Source organism: Antennarius striatus, chromosome 6 (genome assembly GCF_040054535.1).
Source record: "Antennarius striatus isolate MH-2024 chromosome 6, ASM4005453v1, whole genome shotgun sequence".
NCBI classification, from domain to species: Eukaryota; Metazoa; Chordata; class Actinopteri; order Lophiiformes; family Antennariidae; genus Antennarius; species Antennarius striatus.
The window spans coordinates 9,858,185-9,880,033 of NC_090781.1; the positions used below are offsets into that span (position 1 = coordinate 9,858,185).

General features: G+C 38.9%; 2 protein-coding genes across 3 annotated transcripts in view; both read right to left on the minus strand.

Moving 5' to 3' along the window:
- The window catches only part of plch1 (phospholipase C, eta 1), an 83,621-nt gene extending 68,522 nt beyond the window's left edge, over positions 1-15,099 (minus strand). Inside the window, exons 1-2 of the mRNA XM_068317184.1 lie at positions 15,003-15,099; positions 8,344-8,466 (exon numbers count right to left, since the gene is read on the minus strand). Of these exons, the coding sequence (XP_068173285.1) occupies positions 8,344-8,422 (79 nt within the window). The 5' untranslated portion in view covers positions 8,423-8,466; positions 15,003-15,099. The remainder of the gene's footprint in view (positions 1-8,343; positions 8,467-15,002) is intronic.
- Positions 15,100-16,848: 1,749 nt separating this feature from the next.
- On the minus strand, positions 16,849-21,638 carry c18h3orf33 (c18h3orf33 homolog (H. sapiens)). 2 transcript variants are annotated; one of them, XM_068317783.1, is made up of 5 exons: positions 21,478-21,638; positions 21,204-21,263; positions 18,689-18,848; positions 17,436-17,596; positions 16,849-17,316 (listed from the first exon to the last, which is right to left on the minus strand). In XM_068317783.1, the coding sequence occupies exons 1-5, from the start codon at positions 21,613-21,615 to the stop codon at positions 17,062-17,064; spliced, it is 774 nt and encodes a 257-aa protein (XP_068173884.1). In that variant the 5' UTR covers positions 21,616-21,638; the 3' UTR covers positions 16,849-17,061. The 2 variants fall into 2 exon arrangements, with proteins under 2 accessions (XP_068173884.1, XP_068173883.1); XM_068317782.1 differs by having other exon boundaries at positions 16,849-17,319.
- Between the last annotated feature and the right edge of the window lie 211 nt (positions 21,639-21,849).

Below are 21,849 nucleotides of genomic sequence, written 5' to 3' on the forward strand. Positions count from 1 at the left end.
TATGTCATCCAGTGCACAAAGTGTTTGACTTCTCCAAAAGACATTCAACAATTTGGGAGGAATTTTTTCAGCTCTGTGTGGTTGTCGGCAAGATCCTATTCGTGATGCCATTTTGGGTTGTGACAGGTTTTTTTAAGGCAGGACAAAGTATATAAGTACAAGATATTTATTTGTCAATTCAAATCGTGCATAGGTTGAGGAGAAGTTCAACAGTGTCATCGATGATGCAGAAAAAATGTCAACAGATACTTATCTATCGAGATCTCTGGTAACGACATCCCAGGAGTTGAGTTGAGCTAGCCCTCAACAACCCCATGTCGAACTGACATCACTACGTCATCTTTGCAAAACACATTATGCAAGTATGGGGATAAGTCTACTGCCAATACTCATCTGAAAAGCATACACTCTGCCTAACATCAAGGTCAGAGAGTCTCTACAACTCTGTCAACACATTTGCATTTACTGTAGTGTGTATTTTATTATTTTATTTTATTTTAAACATTCCACCACATCTGTAGCCAAAGAAGACTTCTGGGTCAATGTCAGAGTAAATCAGGCTTCAATCATGATGGGACTGATGATGGTAATTTATTTGTGACAGCAATGAGTCTCCGAATTACAGTGTAACAATGCAACACACCTATGTTATGGCCATAGCGGCTACGTCATGGCCATTTCTATTCAAGCATGACAATCATGTATAATAAAAAAATTATATTTTATATTATCTTTTTTTACTTCTTCTCACATTCTGTTCAATGCATCATACATAGCAGCATGGAAACAGCCTGAATTAGTTGCCAATCAAGACTAACTTAGTTGACAAAACATGCACATCCATGCCTGTGGAAGTCTCCAATTGGTGTGATCAGTTTCATTGGAAAGAAACACAAAGGAAAGCTGTATGGAAGAAGAAATACCATGCAGCCAGTACACAGACAGGAATGGACCTGGATATTCAGTCACAAAACATTTTATTGGCTAATGGACTTCACTTAAACTGATCTAATTATCTATCCTTTTTCCTTTGTCACCACCATTTGGACGTCTCACTACTTCATTACTTTTTCCAAAACCTCCTAAACATTTTTCCATACTTTTCAGATTTTCTCATTTACTTGTATAGTTGATAAAAAATGAATCACATTACAAAAACTGAAGTGAAGTTGTTACTGAAGTTGACAAATAGCTGCAGTACACTAACGGCATTGAATTCAAATTAATGAACACGGCTGGTTATAGTTGGCAGTGTCTTCTTGCTAATACAACTTCAAAGCTTTGTAACCTACAGGAGCATAATGCTGCTGAGTCCAAACTATTGATGGCTCAGGGGACAAATTAAAATATAAATAACATTTATGGTAAGCTAATTACTGTATATAAACCCTGTATGAATGTAAAAACAGTTTTGGTGCGCCGTCTTATTTGTGACATGAAAGGTTAGAAAATGCATTAAATAATGTGTAAATTGAGGGAAAATCCAAACCCTTATCTCAAAGTCACTCACTCCAACTAATTAAGAGCACTCAAGGCAGCACTCAAGTAGGGCGTGCTACAAATGGGTTCCAGGTCTGCCCAGGGTGCACAGCGTAGAGCAGCACCAGAATGAAAATAAACATATGACAACTGCAGCATGATAATGCATTCACCAAAGATGCTGCAGGGGGCTCCCTGTGTGGGGGAGTTCAATACTGACATAACAGGAGGGAACTGAAGCTGTGAGCATGTGAGTGTGTGTAGTGGTGGTGGTGGTGGTGGTGGAGCTGGGGGACAATGCTCAAGCTTTTTCTTTCTTCCTGCCAGAGCAGGCTGGATGACTGCACGTATATTGAGATAGAGTATCTTTAGCAGCAGACCCATGAAAACTGTCTGATCTCAGGTACACAGTGAAGCCTGGGAGCCCCAGTTTCTGGGTAGCGTATTAACAGATGAGAGGAGGAAAGCAAACCAAATGCCAAACAGACGTTGTGGATAATTTTCTTCCTATTTCTTCCTAAAATATGGGTACACTGTATATTTTTTTAAAGAATTTTACAGTGAAATCTGAAATCTATTGTATTAATTTCATATAAAAATAGGTTATGACCTGCAATGCAACATGCATGAAATAACATGTTTATAGCACATTACACTCTTAGGTGTACTGTAAAGAGCAAGCAATCATGGGAATGAAAAAGAAAAGAAAAGTGGTTGACAAAAATATGAAAGTGAAGCAGACTGACCTCCTCCAGCTCAGTATTTCACCACATATTTCCAAAACACTATTTATAATACAGCCTCTGATGGGTAATATACTGTATTGGGAAATGTCTGTTATTCCCTCACAAAAGGGGACATTTAGAATTTCAAGTTTCTGTTTGTCCATGCCAACATTCTTTGTGGTAATGGTATAGTCAATATATACCATCATTCTACAGTTTTAGGTCCTTTTGAATGTGCTTTTCATGTCACTCTAATATAAAAGAGGTTCTGGAGTGTCAGCAGCATGAACAGTTTTTCCAGAAGTGTGTCCTTGGACAAATATTTTTAGTTCTTCCTAAACTGTCAAAATGTTAGGAAATAGAATACCATTGTCCTTGTCAACTTATGTTTGTAATTTAGGATTTATTTAGCTTTGTAAGGGCAGCTGACGCCCTGGAGGTAGAGAGGTCATCCATTTTCTTTTGCAAGGTTGGCGGTTCGATTGTCAAATCTGTCATCATATTCTGTTACTGTGTAAATGGATAATGCTTCTGGTTAGTGGACAAAGGAATGTGTAAAAACTGGCTTATAATATTACAGAAAGAGTTTTTAATTGTCATTAAAGCCAGATGTATTCTGTATGTTACATACCGTTAACATACTATACATATACATTAATCTGCCAAAGCCATGAGTACTGTTTTGTTGTCCGTTTATGAAGTTGCACTTCATATTTATTTAAAAATATATAATACATATATATACAGTATATAATAATAATAATAATATATATTATAATATATAATCATAATATGTATAATAATATATAATTACAAATTACTATTTGAAACTGCAAAAAGAAAGTAATCTGTAGATGAAGCTGCTGCCATTAGATTGCTGTAGATTTACAGTGAAATATTTTGCAGTGTACACAAAGCATTCTTTGAAAACAGGCACAGCTTCTTCTCCATGATAGTTGAAAGACTCCACGTCAATTACAGAAGTTTAAGAAGCAAATGTTACAAAATATGCATGATGTGTTATGAAGGTGAATGTCAATGAAGACAAGCTAATTAGCTATTAAATGCTATGTAAATTACCTTATTTCAATTTTCGCCACCAAAAAAGCATTGAGGATTGAGGACTGCATTGCTTTGCAGTGACATTTTCCTGTACTAGCTGTGTTTAGTAACAACATAGATTTTATTTTAACTTACTCTGGAGAGATTTGTTTTATTTGACATGAGATTTCAATTTAAATTGACACATTTTGAGACATATCAGGTTTCAACATATCTATTATCGTCAATGAAGCGTTTGTAAAAGAAAGATCTGATTTTAAAAAAAGAGAACATTAGAAAGGATGAGAGCTTGCTCCCTTCCTTGGTGTCTGTTGGCTGTTTCTCTGCCCTGGGGGGACAGAAAGGAAGGGGCAGAGACAATAGGGGGAGGGATGGCATGCTGAGATTCATCATCATCAGTACAGAAGAGACACATTATGAAAAAACATTTTAATCCAAAAACCATTTCCTCCATGTGGAAGAGATTAGTAACATGCATGGTTCTCCAGACCTCCCTGCTTCCATCATTATCTTTCTCAGAAAGGAATAGTGATGCCATTTAAGTCTTCTTAGCCTTACCAAATTAACAAACAGGCACGGCAGGGTTGAAGACTGACAGCCTGACACATTCTGCTTTTTAAGTGCCAGGGATGTGCCATGTTTTTGACGGCTCATAGGACAGAGTATAGGGAAGCTCTAATAGCCCAGGGTCTGTTGAGACATTAAAGCTCGACCCAAAGCTCAGTGACACTGTGTGGTGCGGACATTCCTCGTCTGGATTTTCGGGGGGCTGTTACTCTGCTGACAGTCCAGTTCACCTTTGTTAGAGAGCCTCTTTAAGTAGCAATGCATTATGATCTGTTCATCACTCTGCATCTTCTCACCGAGGTGTAGCATCAACCAAACCTATAAACATCTAAGGATGGGTTGATTTCTACAAACAATGCAGAGAATGTGCGGTTGTTAGAGATATGGCACAACCATACTTATGTGGTGTTCTGACTGAGACCACAACAAATCTTGTCATAACAAATTAAAAGGGTTTTCTGCCCCCTAGTGACAAATACGACGGGGCATTTTTAGAACCAGGGACAGTCTCTCTCTGCTCATCAGCTGATCTTCATCAGCAGCTCTCACCCTGACATCTGCAACAATTTGACTGATATGGTCCAATAAAATCTGATGTCCTGTTCCCAAATTGTCAATAAACACAGATTAGTGCAAAAATAAATCCCTTGTAAAAATGAGCATGTCCAAAATAACGATTAAAAGTGTCTGTAGCAGCGTGGTTAATGGAATTTCTCCACAATAACAAGCATAATGAAGAAATTACGCATGGATTTCAGCCTGCCTGCAATGAATAACAGCATTATTCCAAAGCAATGCACGTTTCACAGAGTATTTCCCTCCATGTGGTACTGAAAGAGGAAAGCACCAATGGATACATTTAAAAGAAAATGATCACTTACCCTTTTCTAAACTGAGATTTCTGCAAACTTCAAGTTCTGCCATTTGGTACTGGAGTAGTATAGTTCTCACAAGGTCCCTCCATTCGTGTTGGACAACATTGTTATATCTTAGTTATAACACGCTGACATACAACTAAAAGATCCCTGATCTTGACCGTTTCTCTGTGATCACTTGACGTTCACCTGACGCGCCACTGCGTCCAAGAGTCACTTTTTTTTGTTCTCACACAACGAGCCCACGAACAGCCTGCTCTTCAGCATCTCCTTGTCTGTGTGGTCTGTGGCGTGGATCCAGTAATCAAGACACTGGCTGTTACTGCGCCCACCACCTCTCCTCTCCTCTCCTCTCCTCTCCTCTCCTCTCCTCTCCTCTCCTCTCCTCTCCTCTCCTCTCCTCTCCTCTCCTCTCCTCTCCTCTCCTCTCCTCTCCTCTCCTCTCCTCTCCTCTCCTCTCCTCTCCTCTCCTCTGCGCTACACAGAAGCAACGCGTTTAGCTGATTTGTCGCACACTCGGTGGTTTGACGGAGTGTTTGGTGCTCAAGTGAGTGGTAGATCACTCGCACGACGGCCAGAGTTATTCATGTGGACATTCCACCGGAGGTGCTCTTCCGACTGGTTACGCGTTTTGGTGACACTTTGAATCCTGCAGCAAACTCAACTACCCCACATCCGTTTGTTTTTGGTTAACAGTTCTTCGATATCCGTGGGACAAGGAAAACACTGACGTTCCTGTGCAACGCTCTCTATTCATCTATAATGTGTCTCAGTTCCAGAGGATTCCTCAGTCACAAGAAAGAAGAGCCAGGCTTCTTAAAATATTGGGATGCTCCACGTTTCATGTGCGCGTCTTTGATAACCTTAATCCCAAATTAGCTATTAAGATTTTGTGTGTGCGTGTGCGTGTGTGTGTGTGTGTGTGTGTGTGTGTGTGTGTGTGTGTGTGTGTGTGTGTGTGTGTGTGTGTGTGTGTGTGTGTGTGCGGGTGTGCGTGCATGCGTGCGTGCGTGCGTGCGTGCGTGCGTGCGTGCGTGCGTGCGTGTGAATCCCCTACTGAAAGTTTGGAGCTCCCAGATTAGTCACATTCACTGGTCCACATTAAAACTGTTTAATTTATGCGTGCAGGAGTTAAATAACACATGTGCGTCCAGACACCGACTGAGAAGCAAAGGCGCAGGTTACCCAGTCGTTTAAGGCTGTCTGGAGGAATTCAAAGACGTCTGAAAACCAGTGTCACCGCTGTCCACATCCACTGATTTATGAGCCTTGACCAAATAAACCAAATAAAGACCATCACACATTAACAGAAAACTGAAAACAAGGAGGACGGAAGCAAAGTCAGATAGAAAATAGGTGTGAAAAGTATAAACAGGATTGTGTTCACAAGATGGTTCTGACTGTCAAGGAAGGGGTCATGTGTGAAGGGAGAGATCAACAGGATAAAACATTCAAAGGGGACAAAATGTCTTCCCATACAAAGTGTTGTTTCTCTTCCTCTTGTTCTAATAATCTGTCCTGTTTGTCTTCCTTTTATTCCTAAGATTAAATGTAATGATGATTTAAACGTTTTAAACCTGAATATTACCTTGTAAGAAATAGATTGGCAGGAGAGTTGGGGCAGTACTGAATTTTCCGGACCATAAGTCACACTTTTTTTATAGGTTGGCTGGTCCTGTGACTAACACTCAGGTGCGACCTATTTCACGTTTGCTATTTTTCACACTGACAGCCCTGAGAGGGTGCAAGTATCTGTCGTTCCTATTACTCCTGAATCACTAAAAATTGAAACATCAACTTGTAAGACAAATGAGGAAAAACTGAACACAATTGGCCACAAAAACAAAATCATATTCTTCAAATTACAACCTGCAGAGTTGCTCAGAACTGACACAAATGATGAAGAATTCAATGGATTTAGTGATTTGGGGAGAGATCGGGAGTTTGTTAAACTTATGTTGTTTATGCTATAGTCATCTGACTAACTGTGAATAACACTTGTGGTCTTACGAGTGACTGCTGGTGCAACTTGCTGTTGCTGCTCCCCAATCAACTACTTACGTTTTTGACCTCCTAAACTATTTTATGGTTTTACGACAAAATCATACCCTGCAATTGCTTTCGCTGGGGTGTCTTTACGATCTGCCGGAACTCACTAACTAAAATACTTTTTGATCTGCTGGCAGTACAGCGTGCCAAGGCCTAAACCAGCACAAGCTTGCCCGTCCTATCCCGGCCTGAGCCTGAGCCTCACCTGGCTTTTCTGTGGGCATTAATGTTGCCTGAGTCCTCATCCACAGTGTGAGCCGACTGGCTGTATAGTCGATACAGGATCTGTTTGTTTTTCTCATTTTAGGAGTTGGTAGGCTCAAGGAGGACCGCTATATATGTAGAGACCAGAAGAACATAATACAGTAATCCCTCACTTATTCGCGCTTCAAGATGCACAGCTTCAGTACATCACAGATTTTTATACGTAGCCAATGCGATACCGTACGCGCATGCTATCGGTTGACAGCATTCGGAAGTGCACTGCATTCCAAGGCTCTGGAAACACAACGCACTTAAAGAAACACCTTTCTTAATACAAAAGTGTTTTAAACAGTCTATAAGAGTGTGGGAAAAGGTAATAAAGATACTGTATACGGTGGTTTAATATAAGTATGGGGAGGGTTCATAAATGTTTAAATTACCGTAAATAATAAAAACAAATAGTTTGTTGCCGTATCGCAGAATTTCGTTTTTCACGGGTGGTCCCGGAACCCATTAAGCGCGAGTAACGAGGGAATATTGTGTTTTTCTTAATTTCATGCGTGTTCACCTGATTATTTTCAGATTAACTACAAAAATCTGACACAATTTCTGTAAGAAGAGACTTGTGCTTTTCTTCAGGAAATATATTTACAGTACAATGAAATTCTCATAAAGGTGATAAAGGAACCCTACTCTTTTATAACAGAGACTTGTTCGAGTCAATAATCCACAGCAAATGTCTCAAGCAGCGTAGTCAGACAAAATATACACTATGAGTGTATTTCACTTGGTGTGAAGGTGGTGGATGTGGATACTGGCTACAGTCAGGAAAGCGGATGCTTTACAATGTGTGTGTCTGCCAAAAGTATGGCAGGCATGGAGGTCAAACTGAGCTCATAGATTTGTCTGGACAATTGGTCACACTCACTGCCATGAAACTCATAAATCATGATCAAACCGATAGCTGCCTTTGTCTGGATTATATCTTTGAGGGAAATGATAGGGTGGAAATGTACAATGTGCCCTGGTTGTATTATCGTATACATATACACATATTCTGGCATTTATAGGATGTAAACATACTGTATGTGTGCTAGGGTGCTTTAGTTGATGTTTTTTCACAGACACAAAATTGACTGTTTGTCATTCTTGTCACATAATTCAGAGCCTTGTAGCAGGTGTTGTATTCCAGTACAATAATGTCTTGTCACAAGACTGCTGTGTAGTCTTTTTTTTTTTTTTAATGTAAAAAAAGAGGCACAACAGTGGAGACAAGTCTCCCTCTACTGTTCATTCCAATGATCTACATTTATCAGAAAGAACATACCAATCATTGTCTGTTCATTGTAGTATGCTTTTGTGGGAGTATTTCTGGTATTTACCATGAAAGATACTGTTGTCTGTGAGGAAATGCCGGCGGTACTGTGGTTCTCCTTTTCTGTTCACCACCCTGGAGCTCATGGTGAGAGGAGGAGGGAGACAGCTGGATTGACTCACTGGATGACCTGTGCAGGGAAAGAGAACTTCACTGTGAGGTGAAAACATTTTACTGGAATTAAAATAACCAGAAAAATTAAAGAATATTTAACTTAACTGCTGTGTCTTGTACTAGTCTTTAAAAAAAAACAGCATGAAATGCAGTTTAAAGAAGAAGATTGTTTAGTGGGAGGAATTAGAGTGTACAGAACCAGTCCCTCCAGTACATTGTGTGGGGACACAGACAAAATAGATCTGACAGGGAGAGTTATTTATTTAAACATTATGTATTTTGTCATGGCATTAACAAAATCCTAGTGAGAAATGTGCCCTGGTTGGAAAACTATGAAAAAAATTCTTAACTAATGTGGTATTACCTTAATTGAACAGAAGAACAAATGGCGTCACTATGACTACACACAAATTCAGTTACATATCTTGTTTAATAAAGTTATGAAAATAAATATTTTACAAATTGCATAAGAAAATGCAATTTGTAAAAATTCAAATATATATATATATATATATATATATATATATATATATATATATATATATATATATATATATATATATATATAGTCTACCTTTTGCCCCTTTGAATTCTTTCTTCTTTTCCTCTCTGCATGTGTTCTCACTTCTCTCTGTTTCTCCTTAACATTATTACCGGATCCCCAAATTTCCACCACATCCACTTGAACACTTTCCATTCCTACCTCTCCTGCCGACAATCTCACTGCTAAATGTCTCCCCACCTGTTGCTGCTCTGTCTTTCTGTGAGTTACTGCCTCCCACTACAAACACAAACTTTATCTCTTGCAGACACAGGAGATGCATTAATCTGGAATGGCTCAGAGCCTCTGGACATTTATTATGAATGGTGCCTAGTGGCCTGAAAAGTGAGTGTCTGGTCAAAAAAAAGAGAGGGCAGGGGTCAGCTGTCATAGAGGTGACAGTGCTTTACTGTGACCCTGCCTTCTTCTTCTTCTAAATGACAAATGCGTGTAATGCAACAGATCACATGGCAACAATGTCAACCCGACTAACTCTATAAGCATACTACAGAAAAAACACAATACAACAAATTTCTGCTTATTCAATGAATTTTTATTTCATATTTCTTTGAAATGTAAAATACAGCCAAGAACATTTTATTTTTCTTAAATTTGTATTAAGTTGTATTGTATAAATGGTTGCTGGTGCAGAAAGTTTCAAAAGACATAAAGCAAAACATTCAGACCAAAATGCTAACCTATACTCTGAATATTAAAGAAAAATACAAAGGAGAATGTGCTTCAAGGAAAACATTTTCAAATTTGACAGCACATAGTCCTGCTCATGCTACATTCTCAGCTCTCTGGTGCAAAGTAAACATTTGTTTTAATGTCTAATTCACATAAGATTTTAAAACCTTGTCTTGCTTTTAAATTATAATCTCAGAAAGCCATCTGGGGCTTTCCTACAAATTCATTAAACTATGCTTCACCATGTGCTGAATCAGCTCGTAGCTCCTCTGAAGTCATAGCGGAGTACGGCCCCTCGTGGCTTGCTGTTTAATTATAGAGTGATGTTTCTCATTTACTGCTTGTTTTCATAACAGAGTTCAAATTAGAGATAGGAGCTGAGCAGAGGGATATGACTAGAGACATTGTTTGAGCAGCTTTGATGACAGATCACCATGCACCTAAATTATACGAACCCATTGAGGTTATATGCCAAAAATTGTCAATTGTCAAGTTAATTCACTTTATGTAGGCTTTTCAGTCACAATGCTGGTTTAGGTAAATGTAATATCTCATGCATATCAGATATTTGTTGGTAGCTTGTATCTAAGCTTCTCTGGCTTTAAAATAATTTGGGCTGAAACAAATACACAATTACACAAAACATAGTGTAAAGTATGTTTTACATATTTTACTTGAACATTCTCCATGTTATTTAGGTAATTAAAAACAAACATGATTTTTAGACCTACTCAAACCAGTATGTCTCATAACAACATGTTATGAATTGGAAGTTGACTCTCCTATTCTGATTACTAGCAAAACTAGTCGTTTTCTCATCTATAGGATATCCCAAACATCAAGGGAGTACAGACTATGTTCTTTCTTGCCTATCAGGCATAACAATTGTTTCAATTCCAGGAACTCAGGTCCTAAAATGAAGCAGGTTGAGGTTGCCCTGGAGACAAAAGTGTTGTTAAGATCAAACAGCAGTAATACAATATGAAATGTGTGACAAATCATTTTAGTTCTTCTGCTTCCACTGCTTGACATGTACAATACAAATTTAGGAGAGAGATGGATCCTTGTTTCACACTAGCTGAGGAACCTCATGCTAGCGCAGGAAACCAACTGAATGAACATATTGCACTCTAACATTAGGGTCTCTTTATAGAACAAGCAATCCAATACTGTCCTCTAGCACAGTATTCCTTCCCAACCTTTTCTTGCGCCATGGATCAGTTTCACGTCGGACAATATTTTCACAGACCAACCTTTGAGGTGTGGTGTATAAATAAAACAAAATAAAATGATACGACCATCATAAAAACTGGTATTTTAAAGTTTTCTATTTCTTTGAAGTTGTAGTTTCTTTTTTTTTCTCCTCATTGGCTCACTGGCAGACAGAATCTCATAATTTCCACAATAAAATATAAGTATTAGATTAATGATGTAAATTATGTAAATTTTTGTGCATCCGGTCCCAATGGACCCATGGACAGGTACCGCTCTGCGGCCCAGGGGTTGTAGACCACTGGTATAGTATATGCAACCATAAGAACCAGAGGTAACCATTGCAAACTAACCCTAAAAGGTCAGAGCACAGCGCTGCCCACCTTCAGTCACTTGTATATTATAATACACCTACACTCCATTTATTAACACTTTTATATCTACATTAAAAGAGAATTTATGCTCCTGGTTAAAACTCTGCAATATTCATCTCTGCTGGTTTTTCTTTTGGTGACTACTGCTTTTCTCGGCCTGAGCTGATGTCATTAATGTCTCTCACTTCAGTATTATATCTGTTACGAAATTATGAACATCAGATGAAATAAACCATAGTTCTCCTGCAAGGGGTGTATTAGTTTGGCATGGTGATGTGACACCACTAACTCTTTGTATATGCATGTATTTATGGGACATTAGACACAAAGAGAACCGCATCTCTCATCAGAACCTTCCAAGAGCACGCAACTTAGACAGGAGATATATAGTGGTTGTTCTAGTTCGTGTGACCCATTGCTATGAATGCTGAGTGACTGCTAATTGTGATTAGAATTTTAGGCACAATAATCGACTGTCTCAGGGTTTTGGGTGGTCTTCAGTCATGGTGCCTCACACATATCTCCATCCCCTGCTGAGGATCCCCGTAAAACTTCTGGTTGTACAAGTGAGTCAATGAGTAGCTTGGAATTGTTTGATTAGCAGTCACCAGAACGGAGAGTAAACTTCCTGATGATAGACTGATGGTTTCAATGGGTAACCTGGAGGATCCTTAACTCACACATTCATCAATCCATGAAGGTATGCAAATGTAGAATGTGAAATTCTGTTAAAAAAAAAACAACCAAAAACTTTTCAATTCATGTCCATGAATCCATTAATGTATGCATTTTAATTCCTTGTGAAATGATCTCCAGTGATTAAAATGTATGTGTCTTGTGTTTGTGTTCTAGGTGTGTGTGTGTGTGTGTGTGTGTGTGTGTGCGTGCATGCGTGCGTGCGTGTGCGTACGAGCGTGTGTGTATAAATCTCATCTTGCAGGGGTAATTTAACATCATAGCTTGTGGTGTATCACCTTTGTTTGCATAACTGCTAGCAGTCAGTGAGAATAGTTTGTTTTTTTCATTCTCCATTTGTATCCTGTTTTTAAGATTGAATTTACAGAATTTCAAACTTCCAAATTTAATTTTGGATTTATTTAAATAAAATATCATTTATCAGGGGTTAGTATTTATGGCTGAAACCTATCTAAACATATTTTCATTTGATAAAAAATATTGAAATTGTGAAAATTTGGCATCCCAAATCAAATGATGGACCACTCTGCTAATTATTTCAGGCGTGTTAATAACATTTATAACATGTTTTTAAATAGGCTGGGGGGAAAGAGTATGAAGTTGTATGCTCTTTGTCTTTGAAAATTTGCTCTGATAAGGAGATAAATAAAACCTTAAGACAGAGAGTTCACTTAAGGGTCAAAGGTGAGTTGCAGTGTAGAGGGCAGTGTAGCTGTTTTACTATCATGAAGGAATCATAAAGTTAAAAAAAGAATGGTGACCACCAATGAATCTGTATTGCAAAAAAACTGACACATGCTACAGATGTAAAAATATTGTCTAATTTATCATGATACTATGCATTTTACCTTTTGTTAACATTTGTCAGTTCTAGGAGGAAAATGCATCTCCAGAGTCAAACCATCAAGTATACAACATGTTAATTTTCATGTGTGCTTCTGGGTGCTTGTGTGTGATAGCACATACTCCTGCGTTGTCCTTTTTTACATGGGGAATATAGTGGTGGGTCATAAGTCCAACATCCAGATCTATTTCAAGCACACGCCTTCCTACTCATATTCTTTACTTTCACTGTCATTTTATATCCTGCTTCCAAGCAGTGATGTATTGCAATTGTCAGCGTTTGTGTGTTTGTCCGTTAGTCCGTCTGTCCATCCGTTAGTCCACCAAATACCTTCGCAACCATTGCAGACAGAAAGATGAAACAAAAAGGACATTACTCGGGCGGCAAAGGGGATGAAAATGAGATGATGTCCTTGACCTTGAGAAAACTAGGTCAAGTTCAAATTTTAATTTTTGTACACTCAGGAACTGGATAAGATAGAAAGACGGAGAAGGCCGGTGTGAATAAGACCGTAGATCAAAGCTACTGCTCTGAGCTATAAAAGTAGGTAAGAGTACTAGCTTTGAACTTTGACCTATGCAAGTAAGTCAGGATTAAATTTTGAATTTGAGGTGTCGAGGGATGTTGCAGTCTCTAACTGCATTGATTCTAGTTTGGACTTGCAAGGATTGTCTATCATTTCTTCTTTGATTAGAGCAACTTGTTCATCTGCATGTAATCTTGTACCAATACAGATTACAATATTACAATATTACAATATTACAATATTACAATATTACAGATTACAATACAATATCATTTCCGCACATGTAGATAGTATGGATGGTGTCTAAAACATCATGTTATGTTATGTGCTTTTATATTTCTAAAAAGTTCACCACCAGTCGCTCTTTCCTTCCCTTTCATTCCACCAACAAACTTCAATTATTCATGAGGGATCACCCACAAAGACTCGTGTTTCCACTCCTACAGCCCTACACCAGCAAGCTGATACACGGTTCACATTGCTTCAAGTCACCAAACAACAAGAGAGTCACTTTACGGTTGATGCATTCCATTACACAGACACACACACACACACACACACACACACACACACACACACACACACACACACACACACACACACACACACACACACACACACACACACACACACACACACACACACACACACACACACACACACACACACACACACACACACACACCCATACAGCCTGTGCAGTGTGTGTGATGGAATATCTCATCTGTGTTACAGTTGTGAACAGGTGAATATTTTTTGTGACAGCAGGTGAATGCAAGTCTCATGATGGAGAGAAAGTCAATGAAACAGCCAAATCCATACATCCAGAGTGACTGAATTTGAACCTGAAGCTCTCATGCACATATCAGTTTACACACAAGCCTCATTAACTGTGCCTGACAAAGACACTCCTTGTTTGAGATGTTGACAATACATCCTAAAGTTTATCAGACAGTAGCAGAGATGTAGAGTTAAACTGTGTTTACACAAACTTCCTGTCTCTTTAAATCTTTTTACGCTTTACAGCCCAGCTAACTACAGTCAAATCAAATCAAAAAAATCCCCAAGGACTCGGCTCTAGGATGGGGGAGTGTCCCGTCTCTTTCTCTCTGGGATGGCTACCGGCTGAGTGTAATAAAGGCCTTTGTTAAACTGCTCTATTGCAAATCTCTGTTCAAGCACAATGGAAAGGAGTTCCAAAATGTGAAACGCACATGGCAAAAACGTGTCAACAGTTACACAGATTAATAATTCACTGTTATAACAAAAATCAAAGCACATGACAACTATCACCTAGGTGATCACATGAACTCAAGCAATTTGTGGTTGTTCAGAAACAACAATTAAAAATGTGTTCTGAGTGCAGGAGCCTGAGCTGGAGTGGTACAATAAAGATAAGGACTGAAAGGTCTTTGGTTTCTGTTTTAAAGAGCATCTGTTCACATACACAAGTTAAACTGGTGCACATCAGAAACAGTTTTCCACCAACACCACATTCAAAGTAATAGTAAATGAGCATAATTCAAAAGTCAAAAAACTGAACAGTTACAATATAAGAAAAAAAGCATTTAAAAGTTTGTAAAAATGCACTCTATGCACTGTAATGTCATGGTGATTTAAAAAAATACAAAAATGTCAGTCTGTCACAACTCTTCACAGACTCACTTACTTCTGTCACTTTAGTTTCTGATTTTTGAAACTACCTGGTCAGCTTCCTTAGAAAATCTTTCCTCTTTCACCTGAACAGTAGTCCACGAGGCAGCAGGCATCCATGGCAAATGGCAGAAATGTAATACAAGCGATCGTCCCAGCAGAGAGAATGTGTCTACAGTTTCACTGGTGTGGGCAAGCACCCACCACTACATCAAGCATACTGCCTTTTCAAATGACTACTACTGGTCTGGGACCAGTGGGTTTGGGAAAAGCTGGACTGGATTTCAGTGTGGACTACTTTTCCACAAGAGATGCAAGGAAATGGTTCACTCATGTATTTATACTTTAAACTTTCGTTCAAAATAAGGAACCTTAGAGACAACAACCTAAATTTTATTATTGTGTACGAACAGCAGTTTTACTGAGTAAACGTCTGTAAGATGATCTCCTTTTTGCCACTTGACATTTGTGACCTTATTTTAATGCTTTATATTTTTTCACATACCTGTAATTGGATGAATATTACTTTCATTTTATCTGAGTTAGTTAATGATCATGTTCCTTCAAACATTATAAAAGGTGATGGTCAAGAAAGTGGTCTAAAATCCTCTAAAGATATTAGGACAAATATTGTATTAAATTTACACAATTAAAACATTGATATTGAATTAAAATGGACCAAAAGCTAAATCATCTCAAATAGAGAGTGTAGTGTATTGTAAATACTGCACATCTTCGGTCAAATATTGATCACAGATTGAACAAAGATTGTACCCTGATAATTGAGAATAAAGGTACAGTTGCCTCAAAGGTTTACAAAAACATCCTAAATATTTAAACCTCTTTAGAGAACAGCATTTGCTTTCCACCTACAGAAACTTCTCTCCTCCATGGTTTCCCTCCCACTCCTGCCATAGTGACAGTTCAAAGTCTGGCAGCAACAGCCATCAGAATGAAATGCACCTTACAAATCAAACCGGTCCACCAATCAGGAGTGTCTTGAGCCATAGCAGTCGCTTTTAGCATTTGCACAACAAAAGAGAGGATAGCTGAATCATCCCCCCTTCCCTTCCTACCCGCTCCTTCACTCCCAAGCCCTTCCACCATGACTCCTCCTCTGCTGCCATTGTGCTCAGAGCCAAAATCCCCTTTGACCCTCCTCCCTTTTGCACTAATCTCCTTGTGCTCATTGGATTGAGTACTTCAGTACTACCGCTAACTGCAACGATGAGACCCCCTCAGCATGCACCCCATGGGACACACAACACAATTTGGCCTCATTTGCCAGTCCTGCTCCTCTTCCCCCTTCTGCCTTACATGGAAGCATCTGCGTCAGCGAACTGAGGCGCAAGATGTAACAGTGGGAGTGGAATTTCTGTAATTAGCAATCTCTGCAACAGAATCAACACATAAAAATGTTTTAATCTCTAGTGTATTTTTCATTCGTGTCAGCAAGACTACCTTATAATTAGGGAAAAGCATAGGCAGTGTATGGCCTCAGTCTCTTTCGATAATATTACAGTACAATGCAAAATACTCAAATGTCATGGTCGTATTGTGGCTACAAGGGCTCTCTTAATTGTGCAGTAAGAACCCCACACATACACACATGTAAGGCTCCCATGGGGTTTGAGGGCAGCCAATATAGGGTTTAGCCTTTGCTTTCCTTTGTATTTCACATTTGGTGTTTCTATAGCAACAGTGGTCTCAGGAAAGGACAAGTGGACCACTCTCTCCATTTTAAAGACCATTAACATACCCTGCCCCCCTTTTAGGGTTTATCGGGGTGTCCCACACACACACGCCAAAAAGACATGGCTGCACTTAATGAGGTGTGTGAAAGATTAAAGACTAGAGCCAGGGAGATTCAAACATTTTTATTGATCTACAAAGAACACCATAAACCTGTGTAACAGGTGTAACAAGGAATGCAATGAGAGTACAACTTTTTATTTTTTAACTTATCTGTCAGAAATGATAGACAAGCGATGGATTGGAATTGTTTTAGTCTGTTATGAGATATTCAATATAAATAGAATCAATTGTGTTGTGTTGGATTGTTCAAAAAGCTTCCATCAACTCCTCTTAAATATCCTCTTCATTAGTCTGAATAAAGCAGTGTCTCTGACAGCCTTGGAGACCCTCTCCCATTGGGTGTCCTGCTTCCACAGTCCCTGCCCCTTTCTCTCAGCTCTGACCTCTGCCCTGTGGAGCCGTTTATGGAGACGCCAGTAGAAGCGATGGTCAGGAAGCAATCCAACAACAGGCGCTGTGCGAGCCAGACCAAGCCTGAGGACTTCTTCATTTATACAGTAGCTCCACATCCACCTCTGCTGGAGACGAGAGGGAAGACAAGGAAATGACATTATGAAATACACACCTATTAGTCTAACATCAAGTAAACTAAGCTACAACTCCCCCGCTTTGTCACCACTAATAGACACCTCACCCTATTTTGAAACACCAAACAGTGTAGCATGTCATCTTCTCTGCTAATAAGTTTTATCCACACTGTTTGGGCAGGAAACAGGTTCTTCTGGAGCCATAGACTTCCCTCTGATGTCAACTCCACCCCAGCAAGATGCACCAGCATGAAGGAAGAGTTTGCACCTAAAGAGGGGGGGGCATGGGCCATTTAGATCACAACAGTACATTAAAGGTAACAACTGACTTGTGCAGTTATTGTTTAAGCACATTTTGTAGAATAGGGATAATGGTTTTGTTTGTTTTTTTAATTTTATATACTGATTATAATCCCCGCAGGGAAATTAGTGGCACACTCTAGTTAGTTCAAATCATGCATATACAGCATATGTACGCATGCAGAGGAGGTACAGTGGTGGGCAGCTCCTTTGTGGTGCGTCCCATATGAGCAACTTGTAAGGGGGACGGTGCCTTGCTCAAGGGCGCCTCGCTCAAGGGCGCCTCGCTCAAGGGCGCCTCGGCAGTGCTCCAGAGGAGAGCTGACACCTCCCACTGTCAGCTCACCTTTGGGTGTACTTTTGGGCAGGAGCTGGAATTGAACCGCCGATCTTTGAAACATTGGACGACCCGCTCTACTGCGCGCTCTACCACTGAGCCACTGCCGCCCCAGATTATGATATAAGACATACAGTACATGGGCTTGGATTTTGGTAGCAAATTTAAAGCATTAAATCACATTGAGAATTCATTTTTGTTTTGTTTTTTATATGATCACTGGTTTCATTGCTACAATAATAAAAGCATTTAAATTCAACACTGGGCCTTCACTACTGATGACTATAAATAGTTGACCACCTATGTGAAATAAATGCCTGGAAATGATCTTTGTAAAGTAGCCATTGAACCAAAATGTAAGATCTTACAGGTTTTAACATCTAGGAGGTCAAGAGGAACAATGGCATTATAAATTGCTGCTCCTTTGAGTTCTTCCAGCTTGAGTTGCTGATATACTACTATATAAACAGTAAGATGTTTTAAATTGTCTGTAACAGAAGTAATAAGCTTACCTGATGCTCTCAACAATGAAAAGTGATTGAAAGCAACAAGAGTCTGATGTTACTAAATACAAATGTCACACTGACTTTTTTTTTTAGCACTATAAGATTCAGACTGCTAACAAGCTATTCTTGTGTAGGGAGGAATGCATCTGCTTTTCAACATTTCTGTTCTATAAGTGCATGTCTTCAGGATTTCACTCAGTTGACCAGCAAACATTACATTTATATTTTGAAAGCAATGAAGAGAGGAGTGGCAGGTGAATCGGGACATGTTCCACTTCAAGTCCTCGTTCTTTGACAGCACGAACTTTTCCACAAAGTCTGACGTTCCTCTCAATAAAATAAGCAGGGATCTCAGATGCTGCTTGAAATTTGGTGAGCTGAGGAGGCAGAACAAGACACTTGAGTTTAATGACTCCTCGGGCAAATGATCTTAGAAAATTCAGTTGAAGCACACCTTATACAGTAAGTCTAAAGCCACATTCAGATAGCGTTTTCATTCCAGGCCTGTTGCACTTTATTCTGACATCTGTTTGAATGTGATGAAAGCATAATGGAGCATCAGTTTATTCCACCTCTGTGATGCCAGTTTGAACAAACACCATTTAGCCAGCTGAAACTGGACCAACTCTAGACATCACAAGACTACGCTGGTGTATGGGATCACGTGTCAGTGTTCTGCAATGTTAAAACGCATGACATACTGTACGTCTCAACAGCAACTGTAAAAGCTGACATACTCTACTATATCTCCAAGCCAGGGTGATTTTCTGTGTTCTTCAAATAACAGACTTCCTATTTGTACCACATGATTAAATCTCTGAAGTCAATTGTACACAAGAACACGTCACTACGACATCACACACATACAGAAGCCGGTGTTATTTCCTCTGAAAGCATCACAAAAGTAGAACACTATTCATATTTCCACTGTGTAGTATCAACGCCCTAGCGTAATATTCAACACGACACATCTTTTGTCCACCTCTGATCTTATCAGTTGTTTAGGATTGAAACATCTCAACCTCCTCAATAAGCTGTTGCAATTTTTTTTTAAAAAAGGTTATATTCTCTAAAGCAAATTTGCTGCTTAAGTGCAGTCTTCATTGATTTATACTATACAGGAATCGACCAATCAGTGGTTCATTGCATTCAAACAGAACCTTCAAGTGGGAAAATGTGCATTAACCATGAATAAAAATGATATCTGAAAAGGCTTTAGATTATTGGACATTACACCTGGACTGAACTGGCTAGCCAAAGGAGCTCTTGCTTATGAACAAGTCTGCAATATTCATCCAGCTTTCGCTTTAAAAATAATTTCCCTAAAGGAGATTAATTAAGGATGGTTAATATTTTTGTTATTATTACTGTGTTTACTGAGGAGAATAGGCACTGCTGGTATTTTAGTGGATATATTTGTCAAAGTGTTGAATTTAAGTGGTTAATTAAATTAAATTTCCACTTTTTTTCCCCACTCCATATTTATATTCATACCACAACATATTTCAAAGGGATAAATTGTCCTGACTCCACAAAATTTATTTCAATGCATTTAATGAAACCCCGATTTTAAAAAGTTGACATGCTGTGTATAATGTATATTTTTTAAAAAGGTGATAATTTACTTTTGTTTTCCACCAACCAAGCTGAAAATAGTGCAAACACAATATATTTACTGTTTCAGTTCATTGAATTCATTATTATCTTCAAATATAAAATTTGTGAGGGTATTTGGCCATCAGTACATTCGTTTGTCCATTCTTCCGTCAAACTCTTTAGTTATTATGTGTCCAGAGCAAGGTTTCTGTTGCAAACATTCAGCTTCACTAAACCATATGGCTACATTTTGCCCTGAAAAATGGTGGGTTGGCACAATGCAAACCCGTGCCAAATTTATTTTGAAAAAGGGAATATGTGTAACTAACAAGATTTAACTAACAACACTTTTGCATACATGGCGTACAATTCAGCAAATGTACCTTGTTTGACACCTTGTGCCACTGAACTAACAGCCAGTGGAAACATTTCTGGCGTTACTATCCAGTGATCCTATGATGTGATGCAAATGAGTCTTTTATACTGAAGATTTATTTATTTTTATTCAGAATGCCTTTCATAAAGTAGTTTTTAAACATGCTTTTCTTCATTAAAATAAACATGTGGCCTGTTTGACTCTGTCAGAACTACTGTAGAATTCATTGCTTATATCTAAAACAATGTTGGAGCACATAACAGGGAAATACCAATTAAATTTGTAGAGTGGATCTCTGTAAAGCAGCAGATTATGGTGTTTTTTCTGCTTTCTCTAACAATATGAGGCAGGTCCCTTCCACCATTTCCATAATTACAAATAAACTGTCCAGCATATTTTGATGAATCTTGACAGAATGTTTGGCATGTGTCAAGTAAGACAATGTTCATTTTTGCTGTGGTTCCAGATAAAGGGATGAAATCCAAATTATTTTTTTTTAAATTTGGCTGTTTTGAGCATTGTACAGAATTTTTGGATGTTTTTTGTGCTCAATTTCACTTAAACTACCTGATGGTTTAACATGTAATCATATGAAAGAATGAAATATGTGCCATAGAAGAAATCAAATAATCAGTTAGAGGGAAAGTATATCATTAGTGTCGCAATAAAGCCTGAAACAAAGGACAGCTGCTATTTCATTTGGGAAATTTATAACAGAAATGAAATGTGATATGTGCAGCTGTGTCCTTTAGTCTCTTACCAGTTTGATACTCCTTGATATTAGAACAACACCAACAACTGCCAGCCCGGTGCTAATGTTCTATGTGAGAGAAGAGAAAGCAGTTAAGGTTTTGGAGTTGACATGAAGACATTTATACAACCAGCAGCTCTACTTAACATGTGCAGGACCTGCACAATGAGACTTGGACAGATACAGTGGTGCCAAGATCAAACTGGGGACGACTGATCTGAAGAAGTGTGGGGCTAAGAAGTCACCATGCTGCACATTCACTCCTTATAAAAGAGGCTCCTACCCGTACAAGTGTTAAATTATCATCTGCGAACTGAGATATTAAAGATACGATGTTGTTAGATGGCTGAGTTCCTTCATCTCTTTGCTGTCTGTCACTCCTTCCCGCAGCGCTTTCTTTTTCTCGCAGAGATTCCGGCATGTTGTTGACATGTCTCGATGCGTCTGACGCCAGGCCTGTGTGGGCGGGGCCAACGAGGGCACCGTTCGTACCGAGACTCCGCCCCGTGGCCTGACGTGAAATGACAGGGAGGCGTTTGGGTACGCTTGAAATTTGATGCATCTTATAAAATCCACAAATTGCATGAAGATTCTGCTAGGACAATCAAAGTAAATAATAACCACATTCTGTTTTAACACAGTCCTGAAGTTGCAG